The sequence below is a fragment of the Rattus norvegicus genome, chromosome 4, assembly GCF_036323735.1.
Source record: "Rattus norvegicus strain BN/NHsdMcwi chromosome 4, GRCr8, whole genome shotgun sequence".
Classification (NCBI taxonomy): Eukaryota; Metazoa; Chordata; class Mammalia; order Rodentia; family Muridae; genus Rattus; species Rattus norvegicus.
Window position 1 is genome coordinate 131,441,736 of NC_086022.1, and position 27,382 is coordinate 131,469,117.

A 27,382-nucleotide genomic window follows, 5' to 3' on the forward strand; every position below is an offset into this window, starting at 1 on the left:
TTATACACACACACACACACACACACACACACACACACACACACCCCACAGTAATCCTGAGGTTGGCAGCTGTATAAAGCTACAGTTAGTGTTGCTCAGGGAAGGGTTTATTTATTTGGGAGGGACCTGAAAAACTTGCCTAGGTCTTGAAGGATCTGAGTTAGGAGTTGAAGTGGTCTAATGTTCCACCCCTCTATAATTAAAAAACAAATGCCCCAAATCTTCAACTGCTAACACGGAGGCGAACCTCGAGACATCTGTCTGTGTCAGCACACAGCCACGTTATTAGAAGAAATAACTGCTCACCACACACTCAATTTACTAAGCCCCAAGGAGTTGGAAGCCACTGGTGTTTCAGAGCCAGGTTGGCAATGTGATTACAGGTATTTTTTAAAGCCCCCAATTCACACGTTCTCAATCATTTACATTGCACGGTAAATGGAACTAGATTGTTGGAGGTTGGGCTGTTTGTTCTGCCAAGGAAGTATTTATGTTGCCCTGAGCTGGAGATCTCAATATAATAAACAGCATTTGCAGGATGGACCGGCAACACACTGTGTGCAGAGCATTTCCTGTACCAAAGCAGCTGTGGTGGTGAAGGCAACAGAAACCCAGCCTCAGCCTCTGCCTTGAAGCCTAAGACAGTGAGCCATGTTTTGACATCTATCTCGTTACTGTTAAAGCCATCTACACTTGCTCCTCTGTGCAGAGCACAGAAACGAAAGTCTTAACTGTTGTGTTTTATAAAGCACAGTCTAATACAGTGGGAGGGAACATCTTCGTGGGTCCAGCCAAGGTGTTCCCCTGCGGAATCATCACCACGTGACTGGCCTAGTGCAAAAGGAAGTTTACTGGGGGGAAGGAAGGGGAACCTGGAAAGGGAGGGGGACAGAGAAGGACAAAAAGAGAGGGGAAGAAAAGATAAGAGGAAGAGGATGGCTGGGAAGTTGTGGGGAAGAGAGTGATGGAAAGAGGGGAAGGGAGGGAGGGAAGAGGGAGCTGGAGAGGGGGAGGGGGAGGGGAGGGGGGAGGGGAGAGGTTGGCTAGCATTTGGCTAGCATGTGGCAAGCAGCTGCTGTAAGATGTTGCTAGGTAGCTGTTGGGTGGAGCCTAGAGGAATTGCCAACACTAACCAGGGAGATCCAGACCGTTTTGAAATTGTAGCTCTATTTACTAAACCATCAGGTTGCCTGGGTGACAGGGCAAAGGAGGGCATTGTCCAATAAAGTAGAGGGCACGCTGGGGACATAGACGCACCCTGTAGGCTCATCCTTGCTTGCTTCAAATTCAAACTTAACTGGGTATTCTTTGTTTCTGTTTGTAAAACACATCACCAGTAAACTCTATCACGTGGCCAGTAAAATGACAGCCTACAGTAGAAAACTCTGAGCCCAAATCGCTTTGCTCACAAGTAATAGTAAGAAGGTGGGGGGACATAGCTCAGCCAGTGGAATGCCTGCCCAGTATGTGCAAAGTCCTGGGTTCTGTCCCCAGCACCAAGTAAACCGAAACCTGGTGGTACACACCTCTAATCCCAGCACTCGGGAGGTAGGGTTAGGAAGATTACAAATTCAAGGTCATTCTCTGCTGCATATAAAGTTGGAAGCCAGCTTGAGCCATGTAAGACTCTGTCTCCTCTCCCCTCCCCTCCCCTCCCCTCCTCTCCTCTCCTCTCCTCTCCCCTCCCCTCCCCTCCCCTCCTCTCCTCTCCTCTCCTCTCTTCTCCTCTCCCTTCCCTCCCCCTCCCCTCCCCTCCTCTCCTATCCTCTTTTCTTCTCTTCGCTTTGCTTTCCTTCCCTTCCCTTCCATCTCCTTCCCTCCCCTCTCCTCTTCTCCCCTCCCCTCCTCTATCTTTCCCTCCTCCTCTCCCCTTTCCTACCCCTTCCCTCCTCTTCCCTCTCCTCCCCTTCCTCCCCTCCCTTTCCTTCCTCTGTCTCTGTCTCTCTTTGTGTCTTGCTGTGTCTCTCTCTCCCTCTCCATATATGAATGCATAGAGAGTTAAATACTATCCAGCTAGCATGTGCTGCAGCTCTAACCCAGCATGCATGAGGCCCTGGGATCTTCCACAGCCCTGTGCTTTTCCTTCATATGCCTTTTGAAAGGTGACTTGCACCAGGATGCTCCTGTGTGGGGTGATTTCCAGATTGTACTTGATTATGTGACCTTTGGTGTGTCTGAGCACTTGTCCTGGGCTCTCGTTCTTAAATCTAAAGCAAACAAAGAAGTCACTGGGCACTGTTGTTATACATTGGCAGAGTACCAGACAGGGACAAGCCATTTGCTGTCTGAAGCAAAGGAAAAACCAGACACATCAATTCTGTCTTTATTTAAAATCTGTTTTTTTTTAAACACAGAATGTGTGTGTGTGTGTGTGTGTGTGTGTGTGTGTGTGTGTGTAAATTAATTTTGACTTCTAAAAGATTGTGTTAAAAATCTTGCTAGTTTGGCTTGTTTGATTTTTTTTTTCCACCTGAGAAAGTACTTTACTTTCTATCAATCTTTACAGTGGCCTTCCGTGACTATTAAATATTTAAATCTTACATTATTGATGTTTAAATTTAATCCTGTTAAATGTTACCAACTCTCTTCCTTGCAGAGTCTCATTAGAAACAATAACAAGACCTGACTTACTTTGTCCCAAGAACTGTGGCACACGCTAAGGTCTTAAATGTTATTGAATCCTTACAATTTTCTATGTTTTTAAACCCAGAAACAACTTCCCCAAGAACTCAGCAAGTAATCTGAAGTGTTGGGGGCTAGAAATTAGAAACTGAGTTTTTGCTTGGCTTGTTTCCTTCCGTCTGTAGCCTACAGCACCTTGTTCATACAATATTGAAAACCCTGAATCCAGGGCAGCTAGGAGCTCCTGCCTGCAGGAAACCCGAACGGCCTCTAGGTGTCCTTCTTAACCAATATTGCATGCTTCGAAAGGCCAAGCGGAACCCAAGGATCAGAAGAAACCTGGCGTAGTCTGGAAGGTTCTGTTCAGATAAAGGGCTCATGCACTGAGCCGGGCCACCTGTCCGTGGCCCGGAAAGTCTGGACACTATCTGTGTGTGCCACTTCATTGCACAGACTTTTCACTCATGTATGGAACTATCCCAGCTGCCCCTGGACAGAGGAGAGTTTGCCTAGGGTTAGGTAAACCCAGGACACGTGACTAACTGAGGCACCTATTAACATACCGAAGCTGACTCTGGCTACCTCTCACCAAAACACGCAGTACCTGTGGCTTCTCCCAGCACTTCTTGTCCCTCCCCCTCCCCTAAACCTCTGTAGCCCTGGGTTTGGGCTTCCCTTCCCCCAGCCTCTGATCCCTATATAACTCAGCCATTTTGGCTACATGCCCTCTTGGCTCTTGATTCCTTTCTTGGATCACTTGCCACCCACTTCCTCTCTCACTCCTCATCCCTGACTGGCCCAGTTTAGTCTGGACCCTTCCAGATGCCTCTGGCTATCCTCTTCCTCATACCTACAACAAAGTCTTCTCTCCTCAGCCCAACCTAGGAGTGGTCTTGTCCTCCTTTTGCAGTCGCCTAGAATCTCAGGTCCACAGGACACTTCCCATACTGAAGGGTTTTGTTCTCAACTCTGTCTGGATTTTTCCCAGGATGCCTGAAAAATAAATTCTAAAGAAAAAAAAAATTGGCACTTAGAACTCTTTTCCAAATTTAAGTGCCCTTTTGTATTTTTTTGCTAAATCTTTTGCTTGTTTGCTTTCTTATGTGTGCCTAAAAGACACGGACTTGTCTTTGAGCCAACAGCATGACCTGACCCAGCATGAGCTAAGGAGGTGCCTGGGCGTCTGATTTTTAAGGTGGTATTCAGTCTTGAATACTCACAGGTATAATTTGTCCTTGTAGGACAGCTGAGGCAGGAGGAAGTGGAAAACACCTATTCAGGTCTCTAGTGCAGCCTCCCTGTCTGTGGACTCTGGGCAGAAGGAACTCACACTACACAAAGGCTGTCTCTTCTACTGCAGTAACCGGAAGCCACCCTTAAGTGCCTCTAACTACACATGGGGCACAAGACTCACATCCAAGAGCTTTGAGTTGGGATTTACAGTGGTGGCCTTGCTGTGAGGATTAAATAAGTGGGGAAAATTCTAGGAGCTGGGACTAGAAATCAACCCTCAGCTGGGATGTTTATTTCAGTACTGTTATTTGAGTGGTTAAATGAATGCACCTCAAGTTTGGGGCTGGGGGATGACTCAACAGGTAAAGCAACTGCCCCCTGACAAAGAGAATCTCACTTTGGATCCTGAGAAGGCAGAGGAGGCTTAGTGATAGATGGAGCTGCACATCTGTAATCCAGTGGTCCTACAGCCAGCTGGGAAGCAGACAGATTTCCCAGAAGTCCGTGGGCCTGCTAATCCGGCATAAATGGTGCCAGACAAGCAAGAGACTCACTCTCAAATAAGACCTAAGGTTGTTCTTTGGCGTCCACATGGGTACGGTGGTAGATATACCATGACATGTGCATGCTCTGCACTCATACACAGGAACACACACACACACACACACACACACACACACACACACACACAAAGATAAAAAAAAAAACCTCAGCTTTCTGGATTAGGAGCAGCACTTACTATTTTCCCACACAGGTTACTTTATTTCCTAAAAAAAAAACTTGCCTGGTACATTCTGCACTGTGTTCTTTGCAGCCATTACACTGTGTAACTTATACAGTGCCCTGGTGAGTCCTGTACCCAGGATGAACCTGAGCCCCAGAATACTAGTGGTAGTTTCAGAAATCAGCAAGCATTGAGCCTGGGATAGACTCCAAGCCAGATAGTCTGTCTCCGAGACTCCCTGACTTCAAAGCCCACACCTCTAACCACTACTTTGTGAAGACAGTGGTGTCTGTCCAGACACCACCATCAACTCCCTGAAAGGCTTCTTCAGTAATTGAAGGGTGCCTGGGATTCCTCTCCCAGCCTGGAGCTCCTGGGATTCCTGATGAGATCTTTTCAATTTCCTGGCTTTTGATCTTTTTAAGATGCCTAGATCTTCTGAGGAAAGGGCAAGCTGGAGAATAAGTTCCCCAACAAGAAGTGCGTGTGCATGTGTGTTTGTGTGTGCGTGTGTGTGTGTGCTCGTGCAGGTGCTGCTACGTATATTGGGAAGGAGAGGCCTGGGATGATGGCTGAGGCTCATTCCCAGCAAGAGAAGCATTTGGGGTGCAAACACCACAGCTCATTTTCCTCCACATTATTTGCAAAGATAATTCCAGCCCACTGGCTGTTCCCTGACCCTTCTTGGAGACTCCTTTCAAGTCGAACCTTGATGGAGAACATCCGAATCGCCCATCTTGTAAACCACTCCCCTACAAGCCTGAAAGTTCACGGACTGGACTTTCCTCCCTGATTGCTGGTTTTGACAAAGTCACCCTGCTGAGCTGACTTCAAGCATTTCCTCCTACTTCTTCCCCAAGCCTTTGCTCTTCTTATTCTTTCTTTTCTGTCTCCATTTTCTTTGGTTTCCATTCTAAGCAGTTTCCCTGTCACTCACCGCTTCCTAAGCAGCAGCGGGAGCTTCACAGAGCATTTGATGCAGCATCAAGCGGGAGGCTGAGAATTCCAGCTTTAACACTTACTGTGTGGTCATGACACCAACGATTTGGCCACCTTAGTGAGCCGCTCTTCAAGGCCTTATCAGGGCATACAACCATCTACCACATACAGTGGTAGGAGAGGGTTAAGTGAATAGCCCAGTTTGAGTGTCATTGTTGGGAGAGTTGTCTGTTCTGTTGCTCGGACTTCTTCAACATTAGCCTAAGCTGGCCTCCTGTTCTTTTAGTTTCTAAGGTCTTGCTTCCCAATATCTAGGGAATGACCCCATCCAGCATCAACTCCTCACAAGGACTCGGGGTGTCCCAGCAATCTCAGGAAGCATCTATGCCTCCTCCATCGTCTCTCATCGCCCTTCATCTTCATGGAAATAATAATCATATAAAGTCATTCAGAGACTTATGCTTCTCCCTCATGGATTCCAGCCCACTTTTTCCAATTGCCTGGGTCTGTGACTTACAGATATGCAGTTGGTACGCTGCCTGTTAGTTAGTGGTTAGGGTGCCTCCTATACTTTCCTCAATCACGTGCACCTTGTCTGACTCTCATCAACAAGCGTTTACTTCTCTTCTCCTCCATGTTAAGCTTAGGAACACAACGGCCAGATGCAACCCTGGTCGCAGGTGCTAAGGTTTCTCAAAGGATCACAGTGGCCACTCAGTGGGGTGGTGGATAGTTTGCTGTGTTTACTCATTGTTCCTGGCCCCTAAATGTCAGTCATACTCCCCGATTATTGGGTGAATCCAAAACATATCCACAGACTTCCCTGACACTCCACAGAGGCCTGCACAGCTGCAGGTGACACTCACAGACTTCTTTAACCTTGGTGGCTCTGTGCACGACCAGCATTGACGAAAATGACCTGAAAATCCCAAGTTGGGTCAACTCCTAGTGTCCTTCCAGCCCCAGGTCACTGTTCTTGTCAAGGCTGCTGGTACTTGAAAGCAAAAGGAATGGAGAAAGGCTGTGCGCGCGCGCGTGTGTGTGTGTGTGCGCGCGTGCACGCGAGCTCATGTTAAGGGCAGTGTCTGATAAGCATCACAAAAGCAGGACTCCCATTTTCTCCTGCTGGGAAGATAGACTCTTACTGACTCCACCAAGGAGGAAGAAGGTGGGGGTGATTTTTTAAAGACTTTTTGTGGAGGGCTAAGATTCTGCTTGGAGTCTAATGGAAGATCAGACTCGTCCTTTGTGAGTGCCCAGACATGCCGAGCTGTCGTGCAAGGTGGCTCCTCAGAAACCCCATAAAGGGCACGCCATATTTCATATCACTCTACTGTCCTTGAATCATCAAAACTGGGGAAGGATCAATACGTAGTTTCAGCGCTACTAATCAATACTTATTTCATTCTGCTTATGGGTGCTTGTAACAAGTATGTATGTACTGGAGCCAAGAGATTTTATTAACCAGAACAGTTTAGGGATTTGATCCATGGGTGAACTCGTGCAGCATTGATAATTAAGTCTAGTGAGAAGCCTGCTGGGATTTGGCGACACCCTAGTTACAGGTTATCTTAACCTGTGCTTACACACAGGCTGACTCTGCTTTTTGTCATTGGCAAATGAGAATTAGTCATATTAATTATGAGAGCTGGACTTAGAATATATCACACAGTTTTCACCAATCCACTGAAGATCTCCTTCCAGCCCAGGTATGTTTTCTGTTTTCACTAGAAGTGAGAAGGCCCAAGCACTCCTCTTTCTACCCCAGGCACCTGACTGGGGTTGGAAGGAAGGCAGAGCAAAAGACAAGACCTGGGGGAATTCGGAGGAGGGATAATAGGGCCAGAGCAGAGGAGGTAAGGTTAGCCGCCAACTTTAGTATTTAAGTAGCCCAAGATGGTCTTGAACTCATCTCATCATGTAGTTGAAGGCGGCCTTGAACTCCTTCCTGCTCCTCCTGCCTCTACTTCCCAGGGCAGGGGTTATGGGTACGCCCCACCACCACAGTCAGCTGAAGTACACTACTGGGGATGGAATCTAAGACTGTCCATGCTAGACAAGTACTCTATCAACTGAGGCGAATCCCTGGCCTGCGCTGCCACAATGAGCTTTTGAAAGGGGAGGTGTCTTGTTACCTACAGGGTTAGTCTGTGTCACAAAGTGTTTTCTCTCTCCAGAAAAGGGTCGCGGCTCCGATGCACTTTCAGATTATAAAGGTCAGTGATGACTTAACTTCTTAAGGAGCATTGGGTGAGTCAGGCAGTCCTAGTGCACACACCTTTAATCCCACCATTCGGGAGGCAGAGGCAGCCGGATCTCTGAGGAGTTTGAGGCCAGTCACAAGCCTGCTCTTCAGAGAGGGGGGGAGGGGGAGAGAAGGAGGGAGGGAGGGAAGGAGGGAAGGAGGGAGGGAGGGAGGGAAGGAGGGAGAGAGAGAGAGAGAGAGAGAGAGAGAGAGAGAGGAGAGAGAGAGAGAGAGAGAGAGAGAGAGAGAGAGAGAGAGGTCATGGATGGATGACGCACATTTCCAGGTCAGTGCTACTGGGAGTCTGAGAGCTCCGGTGCAGGAAGGCAGTGAGGTGTATAAAAATGAGTCAGTATCCAGACCCTGACTCGACTGAAGAGGTGTTTGTTTTTGAGACAAGTCTCATTAGTTTTCCTAGGCTGGTCCCCTGGGCTCACGGATTCTTGTCAAGGCCTTTGCAGCTTTAAGGACTGTAGGCCTGTACCACTGTGCCAAGGGATGGAGTAGCTTCCCATCTGCCAATGCTAACAATAAACACCAGCGTCCATTTCCAGATCTCTGTTAAATTAACCACTAATTGGTGGGTTTGGATTAATTTTCTCATAATAATCCAGTTTGTTTTACCTTACAAGTCTACAACTTCACAGTATATTGGAAAATTTAAAAACGTGTATTTTACCATTGACAGTTTGAGATGCACTGTAGCACAACACAATGGAAACTTAATAAAACCATTATTCCAATTCTGAAAACGCAATATTAGGAAACTCTTTAATTTAATTTAAACCTCTGTTCCTAAGAACAGGCCAAACTAATAGATCAAAATGATTCTGAAATTTTTATTACTTTTCACATTTGTTAGTTCCTGGATACAAAGGGGGAATTTATTTTATTTTTTCAGGTATAGAAAAGCAGAACAAACATCAAGGGAGGTTAGTCTATTTATTAAATTCACCTTATATATCTGTTTTTTATTTTATGTGTATGAGACTGTATTGTGTCTGTGTACCATGTTCATCCATATATATATATATATGTATATATATATATAGATACACACACATACACACACACACACACACACACATACACACACAGGCCAGAGAGGGTGCTGGATCCCCCAGGACTAGAGTTACAGCTGCTTGTGAGCTGCCATGTGGATGCTGGGAATCAAACCCAGGTCTTCAAGGAGAGTAACCAGTACTCTTAACCATTGAGTCATTTCTCAAGCTCCAAATATTCACATTTGTGAGGCAGATCAATATGCACTGAGAGGGAGTGAGCCCTAATATGTCAGATCTCATATATATATATATATATATATATGTATGTATGTATATACACACACATATATAAAATATGTTATATAACAGTATATATAATATATATCAATACATACCACATTATATAGAATATATACCTGCATACATATTTGTCATATATTTTATAATATGATATACACTGCCATATATCTACATCATATAATTATAAAACAACATCATATATAATATATGGTATATATGATGAACTATTACAGACAAAAGTGACTTGTGGGAAGAGTCATTTTAACCTGCAATTCCAGAACTGGAGTTGACAGTGGTGGGATGCATGGCACGCCCCCAGAGGCAAGAATCTGGCCGGTTAAATGTTCAACTCTACAGGAAGCAAAGAGAGAAGAGGTGGGGAGGGGCTAAGATCCTCACAACCTTCCTCCTCCAGCTAGGCTCTGCCTCCTACGGCTTCCACAATTTCCCCATACAGTGCCCTCAACAGGAAGCAAGTGTTCCAATGAATGCACCTTAAAGGGACATTTCTTTCCTGAACGCTTGCTGCTCTTCCACAGGACCTGAGTAGTTCTTGTCAAGCACCCGCACTGGGTGGGCTCGCCACTACTTGTAACTCTAGCTTCTGGGGATCTGACACTGTCTTCTATATTCTGGGCAACACTTGCAGGACATGATTACATGTTATATGTAATTCAAATGCCTTCTATGAGTAGAGGAATTATGTGTGTGTGTGTGTGTGTGTGTGTGTGCGTGTACGCGTGTGTGGAGTTAAGAAGAGAATGGATACATGTTGAAAATTTGCCTTTATCTGTTTTTGTTTTTGAGTAATTTCCACCAAAGACAGATGGCAGACCTGCTGTGCTTCTATGCGGAAGCTAAGTCACACTTTTTCCTTCAAGACTGTATTTGCGATTCTGAGCACATCACTTTTTTAGCAGGAAAAGGCGGACTTTCATGTAGGGCACATGCACAGAAACATTTATTTGTGTTTCCTTACATTTCATTTCCAACCTAGCTCTCTCTAATAAACAGGGTAACACAGAAGGGGAAATGCCTTCCTCTATTGAAAAGGGTTTGTATTAAAAGCAAAGATGAATTACTCATTATCAATCAGTTAATATTTTCAAACCTAAATCCTAAAAATTCCCATCAGTCCTTCTCAGTGAAGTGATTAACTCTCCCATTTGATCAATTCCAAGACACCCTGTCGTAAGGCACAGCAGTGGGCTGGGGTATATATTGCAGTGGTAGAGAATCTTGTGTACAAGAACCTAGGTTCAGGTCCAACACTGAAACAACAGAACAAAACAATATTTTATGTATGAATAAGAAAACAAACAAAACAAACAAACAAACAAACAAAACATCAGCCAAATTCACAGCAACCCAAACCATGGACAATTCCAATAAGACATGATGAATATATGAACCTTATTTTCTGATTGAATGATGAAAAGTGTGTATCTTGAAATCAACAAAACCTTGTAATATTAAATGTATTTGTGTGCCCAACGCCCTTGAGATGGATCCACACGGCCTCTTGTGGATCCCAAACATAAAGACAAGAACTCGGACATGTGTCAATAGCACACCATAAGTTTATTGCCCTACATAAAAAAAAATTAATAGGTCTCAAAAAGTCAAAACAGTGAAAGAATATGCAAAAGGCGATTTCCAATTTCGGGAGGCTATACAAATATGCAAAAAGGAATAAGTTATTTTTTTTAACTTGTGTCTTCTTTTTTTCCAAAAAAATTTTCCCCAAACTTCATTTCTAATGATACAAATGACAGAGTAGCAGTTATCAAATCATTTTTTATGTATATATTACATGCTTTGGAATACAAGTAGAAAAATGTTCCAGAAAACTTGTTGAGAAATGTCTCTATTCACAATATGAACAAGAAACTTGTATAAAAGGGAGGGGAAGGGAGCACCTTTTGTGGGACTCTGAAGCCAAAAAAAAAAAAAAAAAAAAAAAAAAAGACACAAAGAACAAGGCTGCTCTAGAGGCAGGCAAGGTCCTGTGAACAGCTAACCTACACAAACGACTTCCTCCGGGGGGTATGAGGTAGTTTAATCCTCATAATTCAATCTCCTGCAGCTTGGAGTAAATTCTTTCCTGCCAATCTCGGCTCGTCACTCTGTGACTCGGATTTACTTCTGGAGTTCAGATCGTAGGCTTCATTTTCTACGGCTCACCACTGTAAGGCACACGATTCATCTACGGTGATGTGGGTTGGCTTTGTCCTTTTGGGGTCCTTTCTGTTAGCATCTCCAAACACTTTTTCAGATAAGCTTGCCACCTCGAGCCCACCATTCAGATGACAGGCAAAGGTCACCAGTCTGAGCGGTGTTGGGAAGCACAGCAGGGACTGGTGGCATGTACCTTTAGAACGTTCTCCAAGCAGAACTGGCCAGTTACTTCATTTCCTCTAGTTGGCTACCTTTAAGTTATAGTACGGGATGCTACAGCAATCAGAAGGCTAGAATCCATACTAGGGTGCTTATGAAAAACGTCATTTTTGCAATAGCCTAAAACATTTACACTCATTCAGAACTTCATGAAAATCTAACTTCTCTTCAAGTAAGTTTCCAATACTGTCTAAATTGTCCTCATCGGTTTGTGGTAACAGGGTGTTTTCTGTCAGCTCGTGAGTTCAAACCTTGTGAAGGTGAGTCATGATTCAGGAGCTTCTGGGTTCCCTCTCTCCGAATTCTGAACTGTGGTCTGAAATCTCCCATCCTCCTCTCCAATGGGACAAACTCCGTGACCATCTTCCCAGCTTCGGGGCTTGCCTTTGGCAAATGTTATCCCCTTCATAAGAGCTCGCTGTGGGTCAAGGCTTTGTGCAGGCCCTCTTGACAAGAGTCCCACAACGGGATCCGACTTAGTGATGAGTCAGTGCCTACAATGTGGAAGGCAAGTCCTCATCCAGGGCTTTGTGGGGCTTAGTGTGTGATTCTCTTTCAAACCACATTTAAGTCTTGTCTTCGACCTTTCATGCCTTTAGTTTCTAAAGCCTTCTTGTAGAAGATGAACAGACTTTGCAAGGCACACTAGTGTGAGAACGCGCAGTGCTTGGTCAGGAGGTCCAGCTGCATTCAGACTAATGTTCCGGGCTTGGAGTCTTCATGCCAAAAGAGCCTCTGTTCACTACTCTCCAGGCTGTCTTCCAGCTGGTTTCCGTCTGTACCGTCCAGCGGAGTGCTCTCTGCGTACTGTCTGTTAAAGGGAACCAGGAAAGTTACTACTCGGATCTATTTCACTCCCTCAGTACAAACAGTCCAACAGGTTAGAGGAAAGCACTGTTAAGGAAAAAAAATTTCCAGAACCTAAGACGGGAGGGGGGAAAAAAGTGCATACTCGGTTCACAGCACAGTGAAGCATTGTCTGCCAGGCACACAAAAGATCGTTGGACTCTCAGGAGAGTTCTACCTTTGTTTAACTTTCATTTACTATTGATTAGGGCCCAGGAGGAATTAAGTTACATGTTAACTTAAAGGCGTTTGTCTGGAAGAAATACAAACATATCCTTTTGTAGAAGAAAGTGTTTCCAGTTTATTGCCCCATGGGACACTGCCTGATCTGGTATAAAATGGAACGTCTTATCCTGGAGCTTTCTTTTATTGTTTTGAATTCCCTTTAAAGAAGCATAGCAGGGTTGGGGATTTAGCTCAGTGGTAGGGCCCTGGGTTCGGTCCCCAGCTCTGGAAAAAAAAGAAAAAGGAAAAAAAAAAAAAAAGAAGAAGAAGCATAGCTAGCTTTCTTATCAATAATAAAAAGTGGATCTTTGACATATGCTTGCTTCTTAATTTTTTATATAATCATATTTTAACTTTTAAAAAAGGCATATTTTGGGCAACTCTTCTAAATAAAAGAATAAACGATGGGTTTTTCTCAGGAGTAAGATGAACGCTTAAAAGTTAGCAGAGATAGTTTGGGATATACATCATATCCTAAGGGCTTATGAGCCAAATATAAATTGTCAATGACTCAGGAAATTACATCACATAAGCATTTTGGTCCTAACACTGCAGGGGCCGGGGGAGAAACAGACATATTTGCTTGGTATATTCAAACAAGCACAGTATACATACAAACAGTTCAGCTAAGCAAACCAGTTCTGTAACAGTTAAAAAGAGGTTAGATAGTTAGTAGATTTTGTTTCCAATTCCAAAGTCTTTTAGTAAAGCAGAGTTAAAAAGTCTTTGGAAGGAGAGCTTTGGGAATAGATACTATGTAAATTCAGGATGTTTAGTGTTTTCAGGAAATGTCAAAGCCAAGTCAGATTTCACAACCTCACACAGCAGCCAGGGCAGGCCAAAGTCCTGCTGTAGGGAAAGAAGCAATCGGCAGAGCGCAGCACTGTACTTACTACGGCTGGCTACACTGAACAAGACAGAGCTTAGTACTGATCTCACTTCTGGAGCCACAGCCATCCTCTGCCACAGAGGGCCTCGATTGTGATTGTGCCTAGTGATGGGGGAAGTTAGACAGGAATAGGAAAGGGAGAGGAAGACAGGAAGTGAAGGAAAACAAGTTCATCTTGAAACTGTAGCAGCTGAGCAGGGATTGGTCTGCTTCAGGGAGCTCACCAATACCAGGTTTACCAAACCTTACTGGGGAAAAAAACTTGCCAATTAAAACTCCGAGCTTTCTCGGAGCTGTGTTATTTAAAAAAACAAAAACAAAAACACTCAAATGTTGCTGAGCATTTTAAAACTTTAGACAATCTAGAGTTATTCGTTTACATTATGAAATGTATTTTGCCTCTCACTGCTACTAGCACAACTAATATGTTAATTGTAAAGGATATTGTTATAAGATTTTCCACATGGAGGTATTCCATCTCTGATTTAAAAATCATGCTTTTTGTTTGGTTGGTTTGCTTTGGTTTTGAGACAGGGTTTCACCTTTTTGTCCAGACTGATTTTAATCTCACTAGGTAGAGCTTAGGTTGCCCAGAAATTTGCAGCAATCCTCCTACCTTAGCCTCTTGAGAACCTGAACCACCGTGGCAGCTTTAAAAACATGTTTACATAAAAATGTATCATGCGGCCTTAAGGCAAATTTATTAAACTTTGTGAATGATTATTGTTGTGTTTAGCTTATTAAACTGAATTAGATTAAAATGATCAGATTGTATCGTAGTTTTTAAGAATCCTACATGTGACGGGTTGAAATATGTGCTTCTACTATTTCGGCACCATAAACGTTGCCTGTTCATCTGAAAAGCAGGAACTTACAAAACACACTTTTAGCTAGGTGGTGGCGCACACCTTTCATCCCAGCACTCAGGAGACAGACAAGTGGATCTCTGAATTCGAGACCAGCCTGGTCTACAAATCAGGTTTCAGGACAGCCAGGGCTACACAGAGAAACCAGGTCTTAAAAAAAATCCAAATCTACTAGACAACCAGCCAACCAAACAAAAAGTTTAACCACATAGGAATGTATTTTTATGATATCAAAATTTTTTAGAATGAGAGATATAATTTCATAATAATATAAAATGCAAGACTGTATTTACTATACCATTATGATCATGTTAGAATGGACAGAGGAAAAGAGCGAAGTATGTCAAATGTTAGTCTTCCTGTCTCGAGCTGTAAGGTTACAGCTCCGTTTTATCTTTCTAGTTCTTTATTACTCTCCACATTTTCTCCACAGTGAGTGCCGGTGGGTGTGAACACCCACCCACACCACAATGGAGCTCTAAATAGCTTCCCATTTCCTGCACACTATGTCCCCTTTGACACCAGCCTCCTCTGTCCAGTCATCTTGCTCTTACTGAAATACATAGGCAGACTTGGTAAAAATAGATTTTCCTCTCAGAATGTTTAGCAGTTCCTGGATTCAATGAAAGTGGTGTTAAAGATATTGGAACCGGGGCTGGGGATTTAGCTCAGTGGTAGAGTGCTTACCTAGGAAGCGCAAGGCCCTGGGTTCGGTCCCCAGCTCCGAAAAAAAAGAACCAAAAAAAAAAAAAAAAAAAAAAAAGATATCGGAACCATCTTTGTGCACTGAGTCAGCAGAAAGGAGAGAAACGCTGTCCAAACACGAAAAGTCTTTGCAAATGTATTAGCCAGAGTGATGAGAGCTCCATTGAAAGGGTTCACCTCAAACTTGGGGGCTCGAGATTTGGATCTTGCTGCGGAACTTATTTTTAAGTATTATTTATACAAGTCCCAGCCCGCTGACGTCCTATGAAGTACAGTTTCACCAAAAGTCTATTTTGAGCACACCCTTTGTTGAGTTGAGACAATTGGCTTAATATTCCAAGCCAAGAAAAACTCCATGGAATGTGGGGAAGAAAAACAAGGACAGGGGTGGAAGTTGGGGGAGGAGGGACTGAATTCTTCCAATTAGCTCAGGACACCAACTGCCAGTGCAGGCAGCTGTCAACCTGCCCGGTTCCCTAGCACAGACACTGCACAGGCTGTAGTCTCTACATCAAGAGCAAAGGAAGAAAACAAACAAACCAAACAAAACAGAACCAGAAAAAGCGTGTCTTCACAGCGCGATGGGTGAGGGTGGGAGAGTGAAGAGGAAAGAATGAAGCTAGTTCCTCCCCTGCAGAAGAATTCATTTTAATAAGCCCGGGATGATACAATGATCATTGCTCCATCGACCTGCCTATCATCTATGCCAGGGGAGTCTCGTGTTCATCACAAGAAGCCACGGTTCTTCAGAGTCACACTGTGTGCACTGTGTGTTCCCTTCACTGCCTACAAGCGACTACCTCAGAAGACAAACAAGAGAGCTGGCTGTGGGGGCTGGGGATTTAGCTCAGTGGTAGAGCGCTCACCTAGGAAGCGCAAGGCCCTGGGTTCGGTCCCCAGCTCCAAAAAAAAAAAAAAAAAGTGTGCACCGAGTCTTAGTGAACACGAAATGCAGCAAGTGGTGCGATCCAACGCAACAACTGTTGGCTGGACTTTGGTACAAATGGCTTTACTGGGGGGCAGGGATTGTTTTCCCTGCAGGTTTTCTCCTTTCCAGAAAAGACTTGAAAGGACATTATCCACAATACAGTTAGTTCTAAGCACACCCTTAAAATAGACGAGAAAGAGAAGCCCAGCTTTGAGACTAAGACTTTAAAGCATATAGCCATAAGGACTGCCGGATTTGGGTGAGCTAGATGGAGCTCAGGAAACTTTAAGAGTCCAGTTAGCTTTGTCCTCAGAGCGTGGACACAGACAGCTTACGGGGAGGGCAATGAGTGAGGCTATTTTCCAGTGAAACATTTACTAGACAAGGTGGCAGTTGGGTTGGGCCTATAGGCTCTTGTCTACCAAATCCTACATTACACCTCTTCACAGTCAGACCACAGTGTAGGAGCCACACATCCTTCAAAGAGGACCAGGCTCCAAGAACCTGGCCAACGCGTTCTCACCTGTTTGGAGAGGGCAAGGGATTGTAGATGTTGCCATAGTAGCTGGTGTAGGGAGAATGCACTGGATTTTCGTATTCAGAGAGCCCAGTGGTTAACTGGGTCCTCCAGTTCCCAGAAGCATTTGTAGAAGACACTACAAAGAAAATGGGAAGAGAGAGAATGTTAGTTGAAATATTCCAAGCCGAATCTGCTGCTCAGGTTGCTTCACAGTCAGGTGTGTGTAGAGCAGAGAGACGAACGGTCTTGGTTCATTTGTATTTGCCCCTGCTGGGGATGGGTCCAGGCCTTGCCCCTGTTCTATCCCTGAGAGAGACCCCTATTTGAGTCAGAATTTGCAGTCAGTTCATTCTGCTGGATCAGTAGCTGGCTGAGTGACTTGGGCAAATAACTTCTCCTTTTTAAGCTTCGGTTTCCTTAGGTGTGGAGAGGATAACAGCATTAGCACATTCTCCTTGGTTACAACACCAGGACTGAAGGGAACTAGGAACACATTTAGCCTAGTGCAGAATAAAGACTCAGAACACAGTAAGTATTACTATTAACAGAAAAAATTTCAATAACACACATTTTTAAGTAGTCCAGAAGAAAAAATAGAAGAGGATTCTCATGGAGGAAGAGAACCTTCAGAGCCGGCCAGATGGTATTTGAGAACAAGCAGAGAGGTCTGTGGAGGGAAAGCATCCAGCCAGGTGACTTGTTGAGACCTGACTACTGAAGGCAACACTGGCCACTGGCAAGACAGGGCATTTTCTGTTGTTGAATAAAAAGTGGTGGGGGCCAGGGGAGAAGCTAGCAGAAGGTGGAAGAGGTTAGTTTTGTAGAAGGGTGGAACCAGGAGAGAACAAGGGCACAGTTTGGAAGCAGAGCCTGATTGAAGGAATGTCACTGGTCATCACTGGGTTTCTGCTATTCTCTTTGTAAAACCAGTCTTGCTCCATTCCTGGGCTGCACAGGCGGCTCGACAGCCCTGTGTGTATCCAAGCCTCACACAGACAAGCCCTGGTCATGGTTCTCCCTATTCCTCATTTGCTGTTCCTGGTCACTGACCTCTTTCCACACCCACAAGCCACTTGCAATCACCACTGACAAACTTCAAAATGTGTCAGTGGCCATATTACCGCCTGATTCACCCTAACAGATGTAGGATCCTCATGCAGGGTTTCCAAGACTGAGCACTAAGGGGAGGGCTCTGAAGTTTGTGGGGGTCATACTGTTAGAGCTGGGACAGAAGCCCTACTTTGTCACCTGCCAGCCTAGGGGACTGACAGAGCCATTTGAACTATCTATCTAAACCAGAGTCACCTTGATTGTAAAATAAGAATAAAAACACACCCAACTACAGCACTCGCCCTACAGCCCTGCTGTTCCCACTAAAAGTGCACCCTGGCACAGAGCTGTCAAGAAAAGGTGGTTACCATCACTCCTGAAACTGAGTCACCACGAAGCCTTCAGGTGGTGCAAAATCTGACTAACCAGAAACAGGAAATGTAGCTCTCCACGTGAATGATTCGAGCCTGTAGAAATACACCTCTAAAGCTATAAAGTAGGGGCAGGGAACATTCCAGAAGGGATTTCCGGGAGCCTTGATTTCATCCACTTAATGCTTTATAAAGGATGCTCTTAGCCAGGTGTGGTAGGGCAGTCACGGGAGCGGCCTTATGAGTTTGAGGCCAGCCCAAGATGCACAGTAAGATCCTATCTTGAAACGCCAAAGGGAGGTTGGGGTGAGGAGGAATGCTCTTGGTGGTACAGTCAGCGGAACTGATACCAGGTCTGAACCAGGAAGTATTAACTCTGTTTTCACCCTTGCCCTAGATACGAAGCCAACAGACAAGGCAGTCAAGAGTTTTGAATCACACCTGGTTTTCCCTGGGTGTTCACCCAGCCCTGTGCATCAAAGGCCATCCACAAGAATTTCTAGACCCCTGTTTGCTTTTATTCTTGTAGAGCTCTGTCTATATGTAATCTGTGAAAGCTTTTCATGCTTCACCCTGAACTTTAAGGAAGTTCAGAGTGTCCTCTGAGCAAGACAGATGTCCTCTAGATCAGGGCCATAAACTATAAGAAACAGTGATAGAAGCCTCTTCCTGTGTTGATGTGGTCATAGGTGGGATAATCCTAGCGGAAGTCCAGGTCATAGAAATAGTAATAAAATAGAACCCAAGCAGAAGTTTCTATGGCAATGTCTCTTGTCAGCAAGCTTATGAATCATAAAGGTGCAGTTCACTCTGACTGTTCCACAGGCTTGGCAATTCCCACACATGTTTCAGGGAGGCAACAAATCTCAAGACCAGGTTTTTGTGTAGTTTAAGGATTTCATGCATTTCTTCAAATCATAAATTCCTTCAGTTGCTGACTACACCCTGAGCTTGTAGAGGTCAGAGATCCTTTTAGTACTGAGCTCTCACTATGGAGGGCAGAGCAGTGTTCATCCTGTTTCTCCAAATTAGAACAGGTGAGGGTGTGAAACAGGTACTCTGCAAATGTGAGCAGGGGGAGTGGCCAAACCCCATATAAGGGTTAGAAAGAGAATGCTTTCGATGATCGAAATTAGCTACCAAAATCCCTGAGTTTTCAGTAATGATGGTGTCATGGAATAGGTTTTCAAACACCCCAGGCAACCACTGAACTATGACCCCAGCTCCCCCAAATTCCTTACATTAGCAATTCAGTAGAGAATCATACACACTGAGATAAGATAAGCAAAGTATGTAGAAAAAATACTCGCCAAATACCAGTTCTATCAGAATTACTGTGGGTGTTATGCAGGCAGGAACATCCTTAGATTTATCACATCTTAGCCAATAGGAAGGGATGTGTGATTCGTAATGCCTTCTGCTAGCCTTGTGTGTCTTCCATAATTCTTTCAAAACATCAACCTCCAATGGTGAGAATACTTTTAAGAGATGGGGCTATCAACACGAGATGAAGACCACACAAAGCTGGTGTAAGCACCAACATAGGACAGCGCACAGACTAGATCCTCATGGTGTCTGCCTGGCTCAAATCTACAGACAGCTTCGTCCAACTCTAATGCTCTGTGAAAGCTGTTCAAGTTGGCAGCTCTTATTACGGATTCACCTAATAACCGCCACTCTTAATGGTCTTGGGGATCAATTTATGACCCTGGACAGGAGTAGTGTGGGGTGGGTTGGGATTGTGATATACGGTGGCCCTTGGAGTGATGTGCCTCCCCCAGTATCTTACCTGAAGAGTAGGAAGATGCTCGACTGCTTGGAGAACAGGGAACCTGGAGCCCTGCAAATCCAAGGCACCTCTGTGATCCCCTGTCTGAGTCAAAGCTAGTCTGTGGGCTATGCCCCTGATCCTTTTGTCCAGAAGCCCTCTGATACCAGCCACGAAGGTGCTCGGCAACTATGGCCTTGTGGATGTTTTTGGTGATGTGCTCAGATTTCACAGCAGCCTTCCTTGGCAGCCGGAGAGTTGCATAAGGGTTATGGGGCACTCGGTCCACCTCGTCTTCGTGGAAAGACCTGCTATAGTCCCTCTGGCGGTCGTATCCATAGTGAGCTGAGGATTGGTAAGAAGGATTGACACTGTACTGTCCCTCAGTGTCATTCTCGTAGACGTAGCCACCACTGTAATACAGGTCGCACTCCGCATACGGTGGATATCCGGCGATATAGTAACCGGAAGGAGGTGGGTCCTGACCTTTTGAGTAGACGCCGTTCCTCAAGGTATCCTTTTGTGCTAGGTTGGGCATGCTTCCCGAATTGGAAGTAGAAACACTGTGTTTCTTAGACCTTCTTCTCCCCCTGGCACGGGTGTCTAAGGTCTGGGTGGTGTAGTAAGGGCCGGCAGCAGGCGTCACACAGTAATACTCTGAGCTTGACTGGCTGGTGTACGAAGACCCGTCGTCAAGGATCTCTGTGCTGCTGCTTCTTTGGGATTTGGAAAGGGTGAAAAATGGCTTATCGCTGTCCATCTCAGAGAGCAGGTGGGACTGGGACTCCAGGCTTCCGCTCCGTTGGCGGCAGTGTTGAGACGAGGAATCAGGTCTGAAAGGAGAGAAGGGAAGATGAATGAAGCAGAAGAGGGATCCAAGGGAGGGAAAAGGACACTAGGCTGAGGACAGGGGTGGGGTGGGGGATGGGGGGATGGCACCACAGCAGAGTGTGTGCTGGGTGTTGAGCATGGAAACTTGAGTTCAAGACCTCAGAACCCATGTTAAAAAGCAAGACAGGGTGCCTGTAATTGACACTAGGGAGGTAGTGGCAGGCAGATCGCTGAAGCTTGCTAGCCAGCCTGTCTAGGCAAATTGGTGAACTCCAGGTTCAACGGGAGACCTTATCTTAAAAAATAAGGGGGAGAGTTGCTTGAGGAAGGTACCCCATGTTGACCTTTGGCCTCCACAGTCAAGTATACAAGCACCCACACACATGCATCACACAGGAACACAGGCAACACAGAGAAAAGAACGTGCTGAATAGATCCATAACCTCTAAATTCAATAGGACTTTGTAGGTTGCATAATAGAGTCCACCCATTCCCGCCACGCACTGGTTCGAGTGTAAGCTCATCACCACAGTCAGAATTAGGGAAGAACCAGGTCCTGTTTTTGTGAAAGCCAAATCCTTTCTTGAGGCTAGAGAAGATATCTGTGATGATATGTAGCCTGCATTAAAGCTGGAAGATGCCCTCCAACAGGGCTTTGGAGGCTTCTCTTCTCACGTGACATTCAGTTACATAAGAGTAGGAGAGAAGGAGGGGAGGTGGGGTGGAGCCTGGACCGAAAGCAGGAATACCAGTGCTGAACCATGGCGTAGCTGTCAGCTGTAAGAGTTAGGGCAGGGTGTTCAACATCCCTGTTTTGCTTCTGTGTTCGTAAAACGAGATGGAAATGGTCCCTGATATGCACTTCATAACAGGCTTGCTGTGGGCACTAACTCAAGTAGCTTGGAAAAAGAATTTACAGGGCTGAGGTTACAGCTTAATAGTGCTTGCCTGGCAAGTGTGAAGCCCTGGGCTTAGACCTTGGCACCACGTAAGCCAGGTGTAGTGGTGTACACCTGTAGTCCAGCACTGGGATGGTGGAGGCAGGAGGATGAGGAATTCAAGGCCACTCCTGGCCACGTAGTGAGTTCAAAGTCAACTTGAACTATCAGAAGTGGTGTTGCTAAATAAATACCTTTTAAAAATAAAAGAAGGGGCTGGAGAGACGGCTCAGTGGTTAAGAGCACTGCCCGCTCTTCCAGAGGTCCTGAGTTCAATTCCCAGCACCCCACAGGATGGCTCACAACCATCTGTAATGGGGTCTGATTCCCTCTTGCTGTGTGTGTGTGAAGGCAGAACACTCATATAGAATAAATAAATACATGTCTTTTAAAAAGAAAGATAAATAAAAGAAAATGAAAACATTTAGGGCTGAACTCTGCAAGAGTCCCACTGCAATGATTCTCATCTTTGCCCATGAATGATGAAGAGTGGTACTAGCTAGGTGGGGAAATACGCAAGTACCAAGAATCCAACATATGCCTGGATACCACCATATCCAGTACATGGTCTTTACTGACCAACTGGAAACTGTAAGTTAGCAGGGAATGGGTTAGAATGAGTCAGGGTGAGCATTGCAGAAAGTCACTTTAAAAGATTTAGAAAGGGCTTGGGGATTTAGCTCAGTGATAGAGCGCTTGCCCAGGAAGCGCAAAGCCCTGGGTTTGGTCCCCAGCTCCGAAAAAAAGAACCAAAAAAAAAAAAAAAAAAGATTTAGAAAGGCAGCAAAGGCAAGGCAGACACTCAACCCAAAACTGACAGTGAGGAAGCTGAGGAGAAGTACTTACTCCAGGTGGCTGCTGCTGTAGGCATTCCGAGTCAGGACTGGCGTGGTGGGCATGCTCCGTCCTCCCTGGGGCCGCCTCTCTAGTGTCTTGTAAGGGCTGCTGTGGGTGGACAGCATTTCTCTGTGATTACAAAGGAATTGAAGAAACAGTGAGTCTCTCCATACTCCTGGCAGATTTGTCCTGTGTTCATATGAAGTTTACCGGAAAGGGATGGGAAGAGTGTTTGGGAGAGGATGGGAAAGAGCGTCTCTAGAGGTGAGAATCCTGAGTGGTCCTCGGTGACTATTAGTGGAAGCACATGTGGTCTGACTCTCTGGGGTCATGGATCAACTGGCAGCAAGTCGGTGAGGCTCGGCAAACCCTTCTTCTATCAAGTCTAGCAGTAAATATTTTGGGCCTTGACATACACGCAGTGTGGAAGAGGGCGGGCGTGGCTGTGTTCCAACATAATTTAACATAGCTTATAGACATTACCAAATATCATTACTTTTGACCCATTCCCTTTAATTTCTTGAAAGTAATTTTTTAAGGCAGTCAGCTCATGGTGGCAGAGTTGACCTGGCCCGTGGGCTACTATTGGCTGGTACTTGACTAAAGTGTATCGTCTTTACATTGTGTTTCTCTGCTTCCCCGAATGCTAAGAACATAACTGTCTAAGGGGAAGGCATAACACTGGTGCCAAAGCACATGATTAGCACACACAGATCCTGGCTCCAGCTCCCTGATGCCCAGAAGGAAACTTCCTGCACAACTGTCTACTTCCTGTGAATGTAAGCAAAGAGCATTATAGCTCAAAAGTACAAAATAAAGATTTGGGTAACCATAATGTGAGACTGCACCCACAACATGAAATGTTTTTGTAACTGTATATAATTACAAGTATCTGTATTTTTTTTTTTTTTTGGTTCTTTTTTTTGGAGCTGGGGACCGAACCCAGGGCCTTGCGCTTCCTAGGCAAGCGCTCTACCACTGAGCTAAATCCCCAACCCCAAGTATCTGTATTTTTAAAAAGAGGTCTTAACTTTGTATTTTAAAAATTTACTTAAAAATTGAAGTTACATATAATATTGAAAAATATCTATTTATACTGTTTTTTCGTTTTATTGTTAATTAACTAATTAATTGTTTTTAGTTTTAGTTTTGAGGATAGGATCTCTGTTGGTAGCCTGGACTGACTTTCAGGCTATCCTTAGACTTACAGTAATCCTTCTTCAGCCTGTGATGTTATACTAACAGGTACACATCACTGCTCAGGGCTCTACAATGTCATTTAGATGAATTTATAACCATTCTACCATGTGGTTTTATGATAGTTTATTTAAACTGTCTGCAAATTGTCAGTTTCTTTAGAGTCAAGGTTATAAAATTAAACTCTGGAATCCTAGGCCTGTTAGAAATTGACTTGAAAGTCTTCCTGGGGGTTTGCCAGAAGTGATGGAAACTTGGAGGTGTGGCAAGTAGGACTAGTTAGGACACCGGGGGCTCCCCTGGAAGGGGAAATTGGGATTAGCTACATCCTGTCTCTCTCTTATTCTCAGTTACCCTGAGGTGAGTACACTGATCTATCTTATGCTCCCCACTACAATGCTCCCCTAAATACAAAACCAAAAGGAAAGGGGCCAGGTGATCGTGTCCTCAAACCTCTTGCAGCCAAGAGATTTTTATGATTTCCTTGTTTCAGGTATTTTGTTTATTGTAAGAGCTGGTTAGGGGGTTGGGGATTTAGCTCAGTGGTAGAGCGCTTGCCTAGGAAGCGCAAGGCCCTGGGTTCGGTCCCCAACTCCGGGGGGGGGGGGGGGGGAAGAGCTGGTTAATACCATTCCTCAATCTCCAGCATCAAAGTCCTTGTAACTGGATCTAAGTCACACAGACTTTAATACCAAGGATAGAGTTAAGGACCTTTTCAAAGCCTTCTTAGAACATGCCCATTCAGCTGGGCAGTGGTGGCACATGCCTTTAATCCCAGCACCAATCCCAGGACTCAGGAGGCTGAAGCATGTGAATGCGCAAGTTCGAGGCCAGCCCGGTCTATAGAGGAAGTTCCAGGACAGCCAGGGCTACACAGAGAAACCTTCTCTTGAAAAAAACAACCAACCAACCAACCAATCAAGAACAAAAACCAAAAGCTAAAAGAAACATAAAACCAAAACTAACCAACCAACCAACCAACCAACCAACCAACCAAACCAAAAGCCCCAGCTTCAACAACAAACCTCTGGGTTAGTTTCCCTCCCTCGGTTTCATAAAAGAACATCGTCTGGAAGGACGAGTAACAAACAAAGAAGAATTTTTAGCTTCCTTCTTAGCTTCCAGGCATCAGCCTTGAGATAACAGCCACTCACCTGGACTGCCTGGTGTCCACGAACTGTTCATTGATGGAGGATTTTCTGAAGTGGATTCTCTCAATACCAAGAGACTTGGGGGGTAGAATTCTTGGAGAATGAGGTACTGAACTTGGTCGCTGCCCAGCAAGAGTGAAGGAGTCATTGGCTAAAATGAGTCAAGCAGTAATGAATAAAGATGAGCAAACGGACAAACGGAAGAGCTTGGCAACCTTTCCCAGAGGAATTGGTAGGTCAGATGAACAACGGTTCTTCTCAAGGCCACGTTGGTAGGAATGCGTACATTTTGTGTAATTACGTTTTATAATTGGCATGTTAGAAAGAAAGAAATACTGAGGCCTGAGCCAATTTTTCTCAACTCCCAGTGAGCACTCTGAGTAGGAAACTCACTCAGATGCAATGGGGGACGGTGTCACTTCCAAAAACTTTTAATTAAAGAAAGTCTGCAAGGCGTCTGGTGTGGCGGTGCACACCGTTAAGCCCCGTACTTTCGAGGCAGAGGCAGAGGCAGGTGGATTTCTTTGAGTTCGAGGCTTGCTTTGTCTACATAGTGAGTTCCAGACTAGCTAGGGTTACATTATGAGACAAAAAAAAAGAAAGGAAGGGGGTGGGAGGGAGGAAACCCCAACTTGCAAAAAGTCAAGAAAATACGCCAGGTGGATATTGTTCCCTTTGAGGACCTTGGGCCTCTGAGGCCACAGGCTCATCCTATGGGGGATGGGTGTTATTGGCGCAGATGTAGCATGCTCACCACCAACAAACGCATTTTCAAAAAAAAGAAAAAATGCCGAGTGCATTGGACGGCAGCTCGAAGGAGGACACTGAAGTAGTGAGATTTTATTTTATTTACCGTGAAACTCAGAAAAAAAGCAGTCTAGGGGAGGGGTAGGGGTGGGACAGGTGCAGGGCAGTGGCTTCCCGGAATACTTCAAATCACATCAGACACATAGCCAATCAGCTGATTGCTCATAAAGAATTACAAGAATTCCTTCCTTGTAATTCCTTGTAATTCCTTCCCTTGATAGGAAGGAAACACATACCATCCCAGAACACACTGAACTGATGTTGGCCACCGTAACACATGTTGTTTACTTATAGGAAATGGTAAGAATGACATGAAAATCTAATTCTCATAATGTGCCTTTCTTCCTGAGGAAAATAAAACCAATCCCCACTTCTCTTTTAGAAAGTCGTGGTATGCAAAGTGTACACTATAGTTTCCTGGTTTGATGCTGGATTCCAGATATGTAAAATATCACCGCTGGGAATCCTTAGGTGAAAGACCATGTAGCTTACACTGTTCTCCGCCTTTATTTAAAATACAAAGAAATGCAAAGTTTAAAAATAGGACTTCAACACCCTTTCAGATAGGCTTACTCAAGCTCTGGGTTTCTGATTAAGTGGACCTGTTTTTAATATTAGCCTGCATATATGATAATTGTAGACCTCCCTCCCTAATCGTTTGTATAGATGAAGTTGGTCTATTCTCCTTTTCCTCAAAGAGAGACAAGTAGGCTTCCCTTTATTGTTGCTCTTGTTAGGGTCATACGCTTAGAGCTCATTACATAGCAAAGGAAGGCCTTGAACTCCTGTCTGCTTTGGTTCTGCCTTCCAAGTCCTGGGACCGCAGGCACGCACCTGGATTATTTGGTTGGGGATCAAACTTAGGGCATCATGCACGTTCAGCACTCTACCATCTAAGTTACATCTTGTGCCCGAGTTTACTTAAATTAAAAAATTATCTTAGGAGGGGGTGGGGTGGGGTGGTGGTGGTGTCAGCTATTAAGAGTGCTTACTGCATTTTATGAAGACCTGAATTCAGTTCCTAGTACCCAGGTCAGGAAGGGTCAGACAATGGCCTGTAACGCCAGCTCCAGGGGATCCAGCTTGCTTGGGTACCCAGATATATATGGTCTACACACACACACACACACACACACACACACACACACACACACACACACACACACACACACACACAAGTAAAAATAAATCTTAAAAAAATGACCTTCGCTCCTCAGTGTCTAATATTTTTAAACAATAAAAAGCGCCACTTACGATCATCATAGGTGGTGGTGTCGGACAAAGAGCTACTTTCGGATGGAATGATGTCTTCTGTGAATATAAGTAGCTGTCTTTAGTATAATTGTGCATTTATACAATTAGAATGAGTTCAGCGAAGCAATTTTCAACCGAGCGCATTTTATTTCCATTTAGATAAATGTAAGCAATTACAGTACATTAAGAATAATTAGCTGTTGTCGGAATCACTTACATTCTACTGGAGATAAAAAGCATCTGACCTATTGTACAGATGTTACAATGGATTAGTCATTCCTCGGTACCCAGAGGGGAGACTGGTTCCTGGTCTCCCCAAGGATAGCAAATCTGAGGGTGTCCCATAGTTCTCTTGCACACTGTGAGTACTGTCTCTATTACTTATTATTCGTAATATGGTATGAATTCTGTTTAAATAGTTGTCCTGTTGTAATGCTTATCAAAGAACATTTCCCACAAATATTTTGACCTGAAGTCTGCAGATGTGGAATCTGAGGATAAAAGGGCTAACTATTTTTCTCTTTTCCTTCTCTCTTTCTTAATCTCATCTCCTCCCCACCTCCTTTCTGTAGATACAGTTTTATATAGAAGCCCAGGCTGCCCCTGAACTCTCTACAGTACTAATGATAACCTTGATACGCCCAAGTCCCAAATGCTAGAATTGCAAGCATACACCACCGTGCCTGGTTTATGCGGTGTTAGGGATTGAACCCAGGGCTTCACGTATTCTGGGCA

General features: G+C 44.8%; 1 protein-coding gene across 7 annotated transcripts in view; it reads right to left on the reverse strand.

Moving 5' to 3' along the window:
- Positions 1-10,625: 10,625 nt before the first annotated feature.
- Positions 10,626-27,382, reverse strand: part of Frmd4b (FERM domain containing 4B) — a 326,374-nt gene continuing 309,617 nt past the window's right edge. For 6 of the 7 annotated variants that reach the window (XM_063285583.1, XM_063285579.1, XM_063285582.1 and 3 more), the window contains 6 exons: positions 26,648-26,704; positions 24,590-24,737; positions 22,248-22,367; positions 19,654-20,465; positions 16,447-16,579; positions 10,626-12,275 (listed from right to left, as the gene is read on the reverse strand). In XM_063285583.1, the coding sequence (XP_063141653.1) occupies positions 12,155-12,275; positions 16,447-16,579; positions 19,654-20,465; positions 22,248-22,367; positions 24,590-24,737; positions 26,648-26,704 (1,391 nt within the window). In that variant the 3' untranslated portion in view covers positions 10,626-12,154. 7 annotated transcript variants of the gene reach the window in all.